Source organism: Micromesistius poutassou, assembly GCF_964030765.1.
Source record: "Micromesistius poutassou genome assembly, chromosome: 11".
Lineage (NCBI taxonomy): Eukaryota > Metazoa > Chordata > Actinopteri > Gadiformes > Gadidae > Micromesistius > Micromesistius poutassou.
Window position 1 is genome coordinate 1,668,325 of NC_140281.1, and position 15,987 is coordinate 1,684,311.

At 50.2% G+C, this 15,987-nt stretch overlaps 1 protein-coding gene across 1 annotated transcript in view; it reads right to left on the reverse strand.

The window, feature by feature from the left end:
* Positions 1 to 1,727: 1,727 nt before the first annotated feature.
* sulf1 (sulfatase 1) overlaps positions 1,728 to 15,987 on the reverse strand; it is a gene marked incomplete at both ends in the record, with an annotated part of 24,622 nt that continues 10,362 nt past the window's right edge. Inside the window, 10 exons of the mRNA XM_084475673.1 lie at positions 1,728 to 2,854; positions 7,395 to 7,518; positions 8,158 to 8,300; positions 8,790 to 8,962; positions 10,149 to 10,220; positions 10,423 to 10,517; positions 10,701 to 10,797; positions 11,135 to 11,381; positions 12,332 to 12,686; positions 13,272 to 13,372. Of these exons, the coding sequence (XP_084331799.1) occupies positions 1,728 to 2,854; positions 7,395 to 7,518; positions 8,158 to 8,300; positions 8,790 to 8,962; positions 10,149 to 10,220; positions 10,423 to 10,517; positions 10,701 to 10,797; positions 11,135 to 11,381; positions 12,332 to 12,686; positions 13,272 to 13,372 (2,534 nt within the window). The remainder of the gene's footprint in view (positions 2,855 to 7,394; positions 7,519 to 8,157; positions 8,301 to 8,789; positions 8,963 to 10,148; positions 10,221 to 10,422; positions 10,518 to 10,700; positions 10,798 to 11,134; positions 11,382 to 12,331; positions 12,687 to 13,271; positions 13,373 to 15,987) is intronic.

Consider the following 15,987-nt stretch of genomic DNA (forward strand, 5'->3'; position numbering starts at 1 on the left):
TCCCCTATTAAATCAAGTATAAGCTACCAATTTAAAAGTCTTACTCTTGGGAAATATTTGTTCTTACAGACTCCCCAGTAAAACAAGCCACGTGAATCTCAATATTGGGGCCGTATGACCCTAAGATTGACATGCCCGGTCGGTCGTAAAGCAATAAATAAGTTTAAGTAGTAAGTTGTACGAAGGCATACACGCCTCCAAAACTGAAAGCAAAGATCCGCCTCCTGGCCCTTACCTGCAATCACACACCAAGCCTCCCTGGATGAACACAGCCTCTCTTTTTAATATCTGAACTATTAAAGATGCTCTACACGCCCAAGGGACCAAAGAACAAGCAAGCACAATGTTTAAAGTCTTTTTATTTCTTAACAGCGTCATGGTTTCTCTGAAACCAGAGTTGTTGCAATACCTTTACACACGTGGTCAACGACCAAAGAGAAAAGACAGTACCATCTTCAGGAATTCAAAACGCAGTACGGTTACAGTATGTTGCTATTTCTTCTAGATAACTGTTGGCACGCAGCGGAAATACCTAGAATACGACGCCTTATATTTATGTCCTTTTAGGATTATGTTTGTGTTGATTATACCGTACAGTTTGCAGGACCGGTAACAAGGGACTCACCGGTGATGCGCTACAGCGTACTATCGTCAAAACCCAACCACAGAAAGATTTACGCAACACAGAAAAAAAGTTACAAAACAAAAATTGCGTTTGATACTTTTTCTTCCCCGAAAAAAAAAAGCCCTGTTTGTTTTTTTTTGCATTTAAACATCCTGCAAGCGAGTGATAATCAAATCAAGTGTGGTTAAATAAACACAAAAAAACGCTAGGAAACAGTGCAGCTACTACGTGATGAACCTAGTGTAGAGGTGCACGCTTTAGGATGGAAAGTTTGTCTTTATCGTCTTAAGTCTTTATCGTACTGTGCCTTCAGATGAATCCTTAATTTTATCAATGAATGCAGTTAACATCCATGGTCATTTGCCGTGATTGTCTCGAACCCATAGCGAATGCGTTTGTATATGGTGGATTGAAGAACATGTAAAATATAAAGCAAATCACAAAATCTGTGACTTGTTTTTTTCAAGCAGAAAATAAATCCAGTTTTCCTTCTTAAGCTTTAGAAAGTAGTCAATAGTAATCTGTAATAATCCGTTTCACAGTGTGAACATTTATTTCAACCGCCACAAAGCTCACTGTATGGTAAAGTTTAAAAAGTGCATTTTGGGGTCATGAATGTCACCATTGTTCAATTGGAGAGTGGTTGATGGAGCGTTGTGATTGGATACTGCTGTGATGACTCATCTGGATGAAGTGATCCTAAAGATGGCTGACCGTTTCTCTCCCAGACCCTAAAATGGTTTCACCATTCTAAAAATCTGTTTTTTCATAAAAAATATATATATTAAAAAACATTAATGGTGCGTTCTATCTGGAATCAATTTCTTTGATTCCAATAGTTTAAATTTAGCTGCGTTAAGGCGTTTTCCTTTCTGAATATATCTTTTAAAAAATACAACATAACACTGTTTTGCTAATTAATGAAAGCACCTGTAAAAAAATAAACCATACATTTAATGCTCAAAAATACAGCTCTGACTGTGGTGACATCATCGGCCATTTTGTTTACTTCACAAGCTTGTCTTCCCCAGTCACTGTTCCCACTTTGTCTCTATGGCGACCAGCCTGCCCAAGAGCTGGCCATGCCCAGCACTACCTGCCCTCAGAGCGTCTGATTGGAGGATGGGTTCAGAGAGCCGCTACCCTCGAAGTCCAGGGGGGAGAGAGGCAGCGCCTCTACTGCCACCTTGTCCCCGTGGGGGGCACCAGAGCCCACAGAGGTGGCGGTGGCGGTGGAGGTGGAGGCGGTGGAGGTGGAGGCGGCGGCGGTGGTGGTGGTGGTGGTAGTCGTGGTGGTGGTTGTGCTTGGCGCCACCTCTGGCCTCAGCGTGTGTGGGGAACGATGTCGGTAGCCCTGGGCGAGGAATATGTCCTCCTCCTGGAGCTCCAGGCCCAGCTCCGGGTCCAGGTCGGGGCCCAGGTCCGGGCCCAGGTCGGGGCCGCGGTTGGCCTGCTCTCGCTGGGCGCTCAGGCTGAGGTGTGTGCCTAGCAGGACGCCGTGCCGCGTCTCCAGCTCCGTCATGCCGTTGCCGCTGAACTCCTCCCCCTCGCCGTCCATCTCCTCCAGCTGCCGGACCCAAGGGTGGGTGCCCGCGGGGGCCCGCCCTCGCCCGGGGCCTGACGAAGAGGACGACGTTGGTGACGATGGATCGCTGGAGGCCGAGGGGGGCCGGTCCGGAGAGGGGGGGCGGGCGGCGGGCCGCTCGGGAAGCTCGTTCATGACGGGGTCCGCACCGCTCTCCGCGACCGCCGGGCTCGCTGACGGGGGCGTGGCCGGTGACGGAGGCGGCGGCGGCGGCGGCGGCGGCGACGGAGGTGGCACGCTGGGGGCGGGGGCGGGGGTGGTTAGGCTGACCTCTCCCAGCCAGGCGTCCCCGGCGAGGGGCGTCGCCCCCTCTCCTCCGCTGCCCTCCCCCGGGTCCCCACCCCCGGCGCCCGAGCCCACCTCGCGGTCGGGGGCGGTGTCGTCTCGGTGGTGGTGGTCGTCGTCGTCGTCGTCGTCAAGCTTTTGGGTTTGGTTGAAATGGTTCAGAATGTGTCGCAGTGCAAACATATTATCTACATCCTTCTGGAAGTCGTCCCAGCTGTCCGGGCCGGGGCTGAAGTGGGGCCTGCACTGGTACGCGCTCTCGTTGATGCTATACAGATCCTCCAGTCCCTGGCGGTCCACCTCTTCATCCGTCAGGTTGGGCAGCTTAACCGACTCGTCCGTCCCATATGGGCTGTGTGCTGGCGGGGGGGGAGAGAGAGAGAGAGAGAGAGAGGGAGGGTGAGGGCCGCGGTGGTTGTGGGAGGCACACGACCACAGAAACGTGATGGTGATGATAAAGTCTCTGTTCACAGAGAGCATGCAGCCATGCCCGCACCGCCGCGCTTCTTTTGCTCACGATGGCAGCCAGCGTTAAAGGAGGACGCACACACACACACACACACACACACACACACACATATATATATATTTGCGCATCTAACACATGTCACAGCAGCGTAGCTAAAGAACCACAAGACCTGCGTCGAGCTGAAGCTGTGAGCGGTGCAAAACACATGCTGCCGTAGAAAAAGCACAAAGTAGCAAATCAAATGAATAGCGACTGTAGGAGAAAGAAAAAGATTGGTGCGATCTCCAAAAGCAGGACAGGAATGGAAGACACTGGCTGTGCTTCACACTGGAAATATAATATTAAGGAGTCACATTAAGTCTGGGCTCTGTGGGGAATATTAATATCCAGGCGAACCCTGGAATCCCCCCCGAAAATAAAAGGAGGGTGGACCTCTGCAACAAAAGGAGAATGTTTGAGTAAAGTGGCGTAATACCCCAGGAAGAAAGGGACACAAAATGACTACAAAGAAAATAGATGAGTGGAAAGGAAATTGGCACACGCTACCAAGTCTGTCTTGGTTTGATGTGAACTGTGTATGCCACCATCGATTCAACAAGCTATTGTGGCTCATGCTTTCATTTCCCCGATATTATCTGTCATATAAAGGCCATGACTTCCAGATCTGACGCGGCATCAATAAAAGTCTGCTATGTGAGTAATAAAGAAACAATAAGAAACAAAAAAAAGAGGACAAAAACAGAAAAACATGGAGAGCTTTGACGCAGGCTTTGGGAGACTCACAGGAAAGAGAGGCTCTGTCTCCTCTTTGACCTCTTTCGATGCTGCTGCTGCCTGGTAAGCAGGTGCCAGAGACAGAGGTCAAAGGTCAGATGGGGGTGGGGGGGTCGTGTGGGGATAAAAGGGGGGGGGGGGGGGTGGGGGGAAGGGACAGAGAGGTCACAGCAACTCAAGTGTCCAAGCTAGTTCTAATGACATCATGATGATTTGATGGCTGTCATTGTCATGCACGGGCATGGCTGACTATGGTCACGAAAAGGAAGACAACGGTATATATGGTGATGAGGGTGATGCTACCACTGCCATGTATGCATCTGCGGCAGGATGCCACGGTGCTAGGTGGTGATGAAGGTGGGGCTACCACTACCATATATGCACCTGGAGCATCAGCAGCAGGGAGCCATGATGTTACACCGTGGCACTACTACGACACTACTATGTAGCGCATTGGAGGAAGGACGCCATGATGCTAGGTGGCAATGAGGGCGATGCTAACACTGCCATGTAGCATGTGGCGCAACAGATGAAGGATGCCGTGATGCATGCGTTTGCGTTGACATGAAGTTCACGTTGGGCGGTTAAACATTGTTTCTCTACAGGTGTTTTCATCTCCATTCGATGTAACTCAATCATGCAAGAAACTAGTTTTGAGTCAGTGGCAAAAAGATGACTCCATTCAAAGATTGTGATTTAACTGTTTTATCCATTCAAAGAACATGACCTAACAGTTGTTTGTGTCCTCAAAGCACATTATACATTTGCACACATGAAACCACTATTGCCTCAGGGGGAGACTTTTCTCAGGTGTGTTTTTAAAGCAGCAGACAGAAGACACACATCCACAGAGCAGAGGAAGAGGTTCACCGAAAGGAAGTAGATTCACCTCCATGAATCAAATCAATAAAGAAAAGCCCACCAAAACATGTCCTAAACGAAAACACATCTAACACAATGACCACTGATTGGTTAAGCAAAGCTCCCAGCATGCAACAGCCATATGACGGAAGCAAGGGGGCGACGGCGACAGCAGCGCTCCGATGGATGAGTGATTAGTGGACGGAGGAGGCAAATTTCGGCCCATGCAGATGTTAAAGAAAGCCCCTGAGATGGGAGAGAGGGCGAGAGCCAGAGAGAGAAAGAGAGAGAGAGAGAGAGAGAGAGAGAGAGAGAGAGAGAGAGAGAGAGAGAGAGGTGGGGGAGGGGAATAAAATGGTGGATACCTGTGTGGCTCAAAGCTTCCTCCATCTTTACCTCCTGATCGAGAGAAACAAAAAAATGAAATAAAAAAAGGAATAAAAGGCAATCGATTGTTAATGCTTTTGAATCAGTGATTTGTGGGGGGGGGGAGGGGGGATTAAAGACAAAAACAACAACAGATTCATTCACGCTGAAGAGGTCTCCATGCACGGCTCCCTGATCCTTGGGAGAGAAATGCAATTACATGTCATAGAAGTGGATGGGGGGAGGGAGGGAGAAAGAGTGGGAGGGGGGAGGGGATGACACGATGCTCGCGGGGACGGAGGGGAGGGGAGGGGAGAGAGAGGTGGCGGGAAGGGAAAGAGGAGGATGCACGTGGAGTTCTGGATGGAGAGAGGTGGAGGAGAGAGTGTTGAGGGCTTGGGTGATTGGGTTTGGGACCGGGCAGAGTTCCCGGTCGTGGGGGGAGGGAGGGAGGGGGTCGGGGAAGAGGGGATGGAGCCCCCCCCTCTTTGAAGGCAAAAAACGTAAAAAAATAAAAAGTGTGATATTTTGCTATACCAAGGGTGATCCATACCTCCACCACACGCAGAAAGCAGGATTATCTCTGCATCCACGCCGTTGACCGTTTCTACCTCGTCGCTAAATGTATTCCTAACAGCCACGGTGGGTTCAGCGAGTTTGTTCTGGCGGCCCGGGCGCGGGCCATTCAACAGTGAGAGCGACTCATTTCTGGGTTGTTTGTGTCAACTGGATTTGGCAGAGTGTGCGGGCGGACTCCGACACGCCAGCGCTCACCAAAAGGAATGACCTCCACAAACAGAGCAACTGCCCGGAGCCCCCCCCTCGGCCCCCCCAGGGAGCGCCACTCCACAGCTGCTAATTTCACACACACACACACACACACACACACACACACACACACACACACACACACACACACACACACACACACACACAGTAGCCCCTTATTCTCACCACACACACACACACACACACACACACACACACGCATGCACGCACACACACACACACACACACACACACGCGCACACACACACACGCTAGCTCACCTCCAGCCACGCGGCCACACAAACAGACAGCGTGATTGGCGTGGGTCGCCGCGGCAAAGTTGCCCACTGAACCCTGACATGGGGTCAAGCGAAGTCTGTTGCAAAATAATAGCATAATAACGAAAAACTTGAAGGAACAGCACTATGCAGCTAATTAGTACAGCCGCCGAACAGCAGCTCCTAACACTAGGGGGCAGCCTGGGAACGGACCGGGAAGGGGGAAAGTGGTGGAACTGATGAATGAACAAAATGGGTGTAAAAGAATGGATGTTCCCATCTGTGTCACAGACGTAGGGCTTGATGGATGGGCTGAGTGTGGCTGAGTGTATATGTGTGTTTGTAAGTGAGTGAGCGAGTAAGAGAAAGAGAGAGAGAGAGAGAGAGAGAGAGAGAGAGAGAGAGAGAGAGAGAGAGAGAGAGAGAGAGAGAGAAAGGTTGGGACCCTACACAGAGGGAGAGAGAGAGAGAGAGAGAGAGAGAGAGAGAGAGAGAGAAAGGTTGGGACCCTACACAGAGGGAGAGAGCGAGAGATAGGAGCATGAAAGAGAGAGTTGTGTGTGTGTGTGTGTGTGTGTGTGTGTGTGTGTGTTCAGGACTAAACAGAGTCTACACATCTCAGAGAGCCCCGGACCATCACCTGACACTTGGGTGAAAGAGTGGAGTGGATAAAAACCATCTGCATTCAGCATGCAGATACTGGTACAAATTCACCAGAGACGGAAACAGATTAACATATGCATTAATAATATTAAAAAATACACGTATTCATCAATAATATTGATATTAAGGTAGAAGCAAAGATTGCATTGCAATGAAAAAAAAATCACCATTATTATCATTGAGTATATATTACAGATAAATTCATATTCCTTTGAATTAGAGTCTCAATGTGCAATGTTACAACTAGCTCTTAGCTTACAATTACCTGGACATATCTATAGGGAATTATATGATTAGATTGTGATTTCAATCATTGTATTAATAAAATAATTAATAACATATCAAAGACTGACACTCCCAAATCCCCTCCCACTCGCGCCACCCAGTCAGCCGAGCTATGCTACGCTATTAGTATATTAAACTATTGAGTATTTTTTCAATTGAATATCTAAAGACGCAATCTTACTCATTGTGACTTTAATGAATTGTTTAATCAATAATCGAAATATTAATATCCTGTCCTCCAATTCCATTGCATGTTAAAATCTGCTTCAGATCTACGCTGTTTTCTTTCAGTGTGTTCAACACCCCGAATGAGTACCCGTACTTATAGGCCACTTCAGATCTGAGGGTCTATGGCCGTATACACACACACACACACACACACACACACACATGCATGCACGTATCGGTCTCAGGGTCTCGGGTCGTCATGGTTACCTGCATCCAGGCCTTTGGGCCGAGGGCTGCACTGCTTGTGACCCTGGCAGCTCCTCATCTCCATCAGCTGAGCATGAAGCGAGTTCAACACGTCCCGGTCCACCGAGTACACCGCGTTGGTCAGCTGTCACGCACACACACACACACACACACAATCACACACACACACACACACACACACACACACACACACAGTCACGCACAGACACACAGACACACACACACACACAGTCACACACACACACACACAGTCACGCACAGACACACACACACACACACACACACACACACACACACAGTCACGCACAGACACACACACACACACACACACACATACACAGTCACGCACAGACACACACACACACACACACACACACACACACACACACACAGACACACACACACACATAGAGACACACACAGTCAAGCACAGACAAATACACACAGACACACACACACGAACAAGACACACACACACAATACAAATACATAGGCTTGGTTATTATTTGAAGGGGGGTTATTGTTTGGCAATAGACATAGCCCTTCAATAGAAAAACACACAAAACATATAAAAGAAGGACATATAAAAAAATAAATAAAAAAGGGTTACACCCGTTGCATAGTTTGAACCCGTCACGTTTAGACCCTCCATTCATGTTGGTGTTGGTCTGACCGAAACGGCCTGAATTCTTACTCTATATGTACCGTGAGGTAATTGCTTCTATAAAGAACAGCAGTGGTGATGGATCACTAGGAGACTGACCTGGTACGGGTCGTTGTTCATGTCAAAGTATTCTAAGAAACCGGTGGCGAATTCACAGAAGAGCGTGTTGTGGGTCTCGTTGATGGTCCTGATGCACCAGTATGTGTTGTTGTTGGCGCTGGTGCACGCGCAGAAGCCTCCCACTGGGAAGAAACCAACAGATACAACCAGGTCAAACACACCAAAGAGCTACAGGTGAGAAACGTAACATGTAGAACTAATGGGCAGAACTTGTTCAAAGTCACATGGATGTAGAGACAGTGTAATCATCGGGGAATGAAACTATCTAGGTGTGATGTAGGACCTGCCCATCGCAATAAACGCCTCCGTTTTGGACGCATCGGAGAATCGTAACGTGAGTTAGTATTTTATTAATAATGTTTTTTTTCTTCATTCTTTAGCGATTCATCGTGAAATGATTTGCCATTGTCGGGAGAATTTGTTGCTTTGAAACAGCCACCACGTTTCTAATGTGAGCCGTGTCAGTCCCGATAGTAAAGCCTAATAAATTGACTAAAACTTTGGGTGAGTGAGTGAGCGAGTGAGCGAGTGAGTATATACAGTATATAAATGCATGGGTGTGGTGGCTGTGGCGGGGCGCGGCGTCCAGCGGGGACACCGCAGTGACGTACGGTTCCAGAAGGGGGCGGTCTGCCAGTGGTCGTTGTTGTGCGTGAAGCAGGTGAGCCCGGGCATGCTGCAGTCGTCGCCTTTCTTCTGCCTCTTCCTCTCCTTCCGCTCCTTCTTCTTCCTGCGCAGGTCGTTGTACAGCTGGGTCTTGGCGTCCACCTCCTGGGCCGCCTCCCTGACGGACACACGCGCACCGCCAATCAGAAGCCAGAAGGGGCCCGCCCAGCAGGGCCAGAGGTGATCAGGGTCTGGGGGACTTGTCCCTTGAATATATGGAATGGCCCTTGGCATTGGCTGACGGGGGCTTTTATATGCCCGTGTAAAATAAAGAGTTGACTTCTGTGTTTAACTATTATAATTGCAAAGCGGGTCCATATTAAAATGTTCATAGAGTCGTTGAATATGGACCTCCAAAAGTGTTTCCCAACCTTTGTTAAATTTGTCCAGAAAGTTATCCAAAACGATCCAAAAAAACGTTGTTACACATACAGCTATTTTCCTTCCCTGCCACGGAATATCTGCGCATTTAGCATCCAAACATCCACATCAAGAGGGCGGAAAGCCAACACTAAATGATCTGGATTTGAATGACTTGTGCGACATCAAACTTTTCTCTCATTTCTGCGGCGCAATGCGGAGCACAGCTGCTTTGTATCCACGCAAATCTGTTCCCAATGTCTCCTGCTGTGGAGGAGCGTTGTCTTCAGGGGTTCCCCTGGAGTCCCCCCCCCCCCCCCCCCCCCACCTCGAGCCGCTCTATCTTTACCACACATTCAAATCACTTCCAGACCCCCACCCCCCCATACACACACACACACACACACAGACACACACACCATATCCCTTGCCATATGCTTCTGGTGGCTTTTATACCCCTACCTAGAGCCACAGACACCTCATGAAAATGTCAAGAAGGCACGCTTTGCACACACACCACGATGCATTGGACCAGGTCAGGCTTCAGATGGACTTCAAAAGCCTCACACACACACACACACACACACACACAAACACACACATGCGGGACCAGTTACCCAAACCTAAACCTACCGTAGACCTACAAAAAAAAGCAGCGATAAACACAGCCATGCCAGTCACGGTAGTAAAACATGCAGGGAACATGCAGAGGTAGAACAGCCTTCACACACACACACACACACACACACACCGTATATCTATCTCTACCAAAACACAATGCAGTCACAAACACAGGAGGAGGTTTGTAGTATGAGTGTGAGCTTGGGGTTGTGGGGGGGGGGGGTGGTCAGTGGTGGATTATTGGGCCGGTGGTCATCACACGGGGAGATGAATGCGTGGGGATGGATGAGGAGAACGACCGGACGCAGAGGAGGGACACTCACTTAAAGGGGTGCAGTTGACCCTTCTTGTTCTTCGTTCTGTGGGCCTTGTTTCGCTGGCCTTTGCCATAGAAGCTGCTTCACACAACGTCCACACAACAGAGAGAGGGGGGGGGGGGGAGGACACTAAGGAGCTGCAGACTTCTTCTCACACATCTACGTACCGTGATGATTGCGTCGGGGGGGGGGGGGGGGGGGGAGGGGAGTGTATACATGTATAGAAATGTTTTACGGCTACGTGTCGATAAAGCTCTGTTGAATTGAAATCAGCACCAACCTCCTCTTCCCGCAGTCACAATCGCCCGGCCGGCGCCTCTTCAGGTGACCTCGGACCTCTCGGAGGTTCTTGATCTTGTCCTGAAGAGCCTCGATCTGGGAAAGGAAAAAAAAAGGATCTTAATTAATCCCTAACGTGTGATTGCCGCAGTGGGGGGGGGGGGGCAACAAGGGGCCAGGTCATGGATTGAACATCGTGTTTCATCGCTGTCGTCAATGTCAGCTCTTGAATGTCAATGATGGCGGCGCTCCATCCCATAATAAGGGGCAAGTGCGTACCTCCTGGTCCACGTAGCTCTTGTGGTCCTTCCAGACCCTGGAGGACTGGTACACCTCTCGCTCACAGTGCACCGTGTCGTTCATCAAGATGAAACACCTAACAACACACACACACACACACACACACACACACAGTCACACGCACACACACACACACACACACACACACACACACTTTTAAACACAGACTCTTTAACAAACTAAAATGTTCAAATCACACATTAGAAGAAGTGGTCGCTTTGTTCATGTGCGATATATATGTTTTTGTTCACATAATGTCATTACCTGAACTATTATTATTTATAATAATAATAATAATATTCATAATCATATTTAGAATATTATAAACCATTTAGTCTTTTATCAGGTGGTTCTATTCAAAGCGACCTTCAGCAACATTCCTTATTGACGGGACATTTGGCGAACGCTCGTACTTGTGCGTGACTTTGACCGAGTTGGGGTACCCGATGGCGTTGGTGTCGTCCGCCAGCATCTCCTCGGAGCCGTCGTTGGAGACGGGGTAGAACTCGGGGTCCTCGGGCTGGTAGTGGCGCTTGGCGATGACCCGGCGCCGCACGGCCGTCTGGTCGTCCGCCTGCAGGTCCACGTCGTAGATCTGACCCTCGAACTCCACCGACAGGGACCGGGCCGGCCGGGTGTGGACGAAACGGGGGCGGAAACCTGGGAGTAAGTAAATAAAGAAGTAAATCAATAAAATGCAGTCAATTAAATACAGTCGATTCAATACAGTCAATTGTATAAGTAAGTACCCTTTTGAGAAAATTCTATGACATTAAAATATACATTTTAATCAAAGTTCATGTATTTTAGGAAGCATGTGAAATTCCCATAACACATTACGGCATCACCGTTGGTTCTTCGTGTTAAGCTGCACTTCTGCAAAGCGCCACTAGGTGGCGTTAAAACACCACGCCGCTCGTAAAGCTAAAAACCATTACCAGGGCGTCCCGCCAGAGAGAACTAATTCCAAGGACTTGTTATAGGAGCGGGGATGTGCATGCTATTTATTTTTCCATTTCTCCGTCACGCATCTGTGTCCCCTTTAGGTCCTCAATAATCTATTAGACTAAACCATGGCTACAGCCTTGGCCTACACTGTTATTATTCTCATCGCCATGGAGAGACAGGACATAAACAAGGTCTGACGGGACTCTGGGCGAACAGGTCATCGCTCTCGCTGTGTGTGTGTGTGTGTGTGTGTGTGTGTGTGTACAAGTCTGTCCACATGTGTGTGAGTGTGTGTGTGTGTGTGTGTGCAAACACACACAAGCCCACAAGCACATCCACACCTGCGTGTCGGCCTCTCACACGCCCTATCATTAGGCCAGCCTTGTTTATTGGCTGGGACGACGGCCTGTGATGAGTTCACATTTATTTCGAGGGGTTGGCTCCGGGGACGATGGAAACGGTGACGGCGCCGGCTACTACTACCGGGCTGGACCGGGACGCTCTGCACTGCTGCAACATGCACTTGTTTTTTTTGTCTGGTACTCGTGCCTGTGTCCCGTGTCTTCAACGCTGTGTCTGCAACCGTGGACGTCGCAACGAAAAAAAGGCCCTAACAGATCAATAAAGTTAATTGTGTCAATCGAACGGCGCGCTGTACTCACGCTGCCCGGTGGCGACGGGGAACTGCCGCTGGGAGCGGCGGTCCGAGCGGGAGGGCTTGTAGGGGGCGGCGCCCGCGCCCGCGCCCGCGCCAGCGCCCGCGTCCGGCCCGCCGCAGTCACAGCCCCGGGGGTCCCTGCCGTCCCGGGAGTCGTAGCTGCTGCGGGGTCTCAGGCTGCGGGCCCTCTTCCTGGGGCTCTCCTTCAGACCGCCGCCCTTGCACTTCTGGATCCGCCACTTGCCCGTGATCTCCTCCACGCAGTGCCACTTCTGTCCAATCACAGGAGGAGGGGGGGGGGGGGACAGGAAGCACAACCAGTGAGGCGGGGTCTGGATGGCGTACACTTGAATGTATGTCTGTGGAAGACACTCAGACTCTATATTCAAATGCTACGTGTGAGGCTATGCTGAAATGTAGCGGTGTGTTCCAGGGTCTAGCGTGTTTGACTCCCAGGCAAAGGCTCCTGTGTTTGAATCGCGGTGTCCACAATCTAGCCACGCATCCCTGAGCAAGCAAGATGCCTCACTACACCCTACCTGCTCCCTGGCGATGCATCTGAACTTGACTGCAAGTGACGAAATGAAGACATTGTAAATGTGGCCAGATTTGGAAAATATACAGCAGATGTGTACAATTGTGGCCGCACATGCAGTTGTGCGGCAGGAAGTCAACCCAAGAAAAGAAAAAAACCCAACACATAGGGCAGGACCCACTGTAAAGCGATACAGAGTCAATCAAAGACAACAGAAAGAAAATAAAAAAAAAAAACAGCTCCTGCGCTGATTCACAACGAGAACGGCGGCACCGCAAGATCCGTCAGGCGGATCCCACACAGTCTGGGGAAAGAACCCGAGGGCCTCCCAGGAACCCGAGAGAAAGACACACCGACACCGCTGTAGAGCGAGATCAACCACATCTGTCTGGCGGAGGCGGCAGCTCACTTCTATTTCTCCTCCTTCCACCGTAGAGCGAGAGGAAAGCCCGTATCGCTCTCCCCTTCCCCTGCTCGGATGCTGTCGGGGGGCCAAGCGCCGCACCAAGGCTGGGTTGTGTCAAAAAAACACAGAAGCCCACACACACACTCTCACACACACACACACACACACACACACACACACACTCACACACACAAGAGACACTTCAGTCTCAACAGCTGCGTTCGCACCAGAGCTGGAAACGTGTCGGCCTAATTGCCGCAGTGAGTGTGTGAGTGGGCCGAGTGGGTGGGACCCTGTGGTCTCTAAGCAGGAGCGGGCAGGGCAACGCGTCGGCCCCCGGGACCCCAGCCATGCCCCGCGTGATGGGCGGCGAGTGTGGGAATGAGGGTCAGAACAAAAGGGCCGCAAAGAGGGGGGGGGGGGGGTTGGGGGTCAGGTTTCCAGTTTGGCCCCTTCTCAACAGACTGAGGAGCCCGACAGCTCCGCCACACACACACACACACACACACACACACACACACACACACACCGAGCGAGAGCACACGTACACAGTACACACACGCACACGTACAGGTTGTAACAGAAAAAAAATGAATGAATCGACACAAATGCAAAAGACAACGCACCGACCCACACATAGAAAGACACACACACACACACACACACACATAGAAAGAAGACACACACACACATAAAAAGACACTCACACATAGATAGACACACACGCATGGATAAGAATGTCTAAAGAATGTCTACAGATAAGAATGTGGTTTTTTTCGACGGCCATGAAAATACAAGAGGGCACCACTAACGGGAGACACTGGAGAAGTGGTGGGGGAGGAGAGGGGGGGGAGGGGAGGCGGGGAGAAAGGGTTCATGGACCGAGGGCAGACGAGGAAGACCTTTGAAGGCAAGCCGAGACAGGACCCCGACGCCTGAGGCGGTCTGGACTGGAATCACACTGCTTGTAAAAAGGGGGTTACATCATCGATGGGCTCCACCACCACCACCACCACCACCACTTGCTCTATGACACACATCACCCCCGAAACACTTCCAACACAATTACACCCACGGCACAAAGGAACAAGAAAGTACAAGAGCGGATCGTGTTCTGGCTGAGGCGGGTACGAGTTTCCATGAAAGCACGACCACGTAATGGCAGCCAGAAAGATGGTGAGCCCGCTCCCTGACTCCTCCTCGAGATACAATCGAGTTATACACCGCTCTGGTTTGAACAGGACGCGAGGTCCCGCAGCGTTCTAGGGGAACCACGGAAGAAACAGAGCTTTGATAGTGCGGTGTCATTGGCGCGTGCATTTCAAAAGACAGTTTGGTCATCCCCTCACGCGTCACACTCCACAAATGGTCACTTCCTGGGGAGTCTGGCAGGCGGTGGGGGGCAGACTATTCATGGTTAAATCTAAAGGTCGGTTCCACCGGGAAAAAAAAACGTTCAGAATATATGAAGTATTTTGTGATTGGCTGGACTTTGTTTCCTTAACCTTGAATAAAGAAAGGTAAAGCCTTCCTTCATCCTTGAGAAGAACTCCGTGGCTGAGAGTTGGAATGCCCACTAAATGTACTTGCATTTTTCTCACACATGGGTTTTATTAGGTATTAAAATATAAGCACAATTGGAAGAAAGAAAAGGTGAATAATAAAATACCACAAAGCACTTGCCAGCATAATTCACCTCCATGTAAAAATCCAAAAAAGTAATCCCAGGTTGCTCAATGGGCGGTTACGGCACATACAGTAACTAGGACACACACACACACACACACACACACACACACACACACATCTGAGCTCTACAAATAGCTCCCTTAACATCCCTAATAACCGACTTAGTGTTGCGGACGCACTTGCTAAGGCAGTAAAACACCAGCCGATCTGGTTCCTATTAGCCCGGCCGTCGGAAACCCCCCCCCCCCCACCCCCCCGTGCCTGCCTTTTACCGCCACCTTCAACAAGAACAGCCAGAGTGCAGCGTGGGGCTTGTATTGTTCTGCTCGCGGCCAAGGCCGTCCGCCGCCGCTCTCTCCCTCGGCCCGCCGGCCCGCTGCCAGGGAGCTAATGGGCAGAGTTGAAAGGAAGCAAGCGACGAGTCGGGGGGGGTGCCAGCGCCGCGACAAGTCAGACCAAAAGAGATATCATAAAAGCAGCGCAATTATGAGCTAATTGATTTAAAAGGCCTATTTTGGCGCGTGGCCCTTTAAGAGTGCAGCGGCCGCCAGATGTGGGCGGTGTCGGGGGGAGGAAGGCTCCTTCGGGGAGCAATTTGCACCTCTGGCTGTTGGACGAGGAACGGGGTCGACGTGAAGGCAACCCTGCCGTCAACCTCGCCGCGCTCTTTCACAAAAGGTTTGCAGCTGTTTCACCCACAAAAGGTGTTAATGGGGGGCTTGTGCCTGTGTGCGTGCGTGCGTGCGTGCGTGCGTGCGTGCGTGTGTGCGTGTGTTTGTGTGTGTGTATATCTGTGAATGAGTTTGTGGGTGTGGGTGAGTGTGTGTGCTATATGTGTGTCTGTGTTGTATCTGTATCTGTGTGCTTGTGTGTGTGTGTGTGTGTCTGTGTTCTATCTGTTTGTATTGAATCTCTGTATGCGTGTGTGTATTACTGTGTGCTGTATCTGCACATGTATTTCTGTGTGTGTGTGTGTGTGTGTGTGTGTGTGTTTCTGTGTTTCTGTGTGTGTATCTGTATCTGTGTGCAT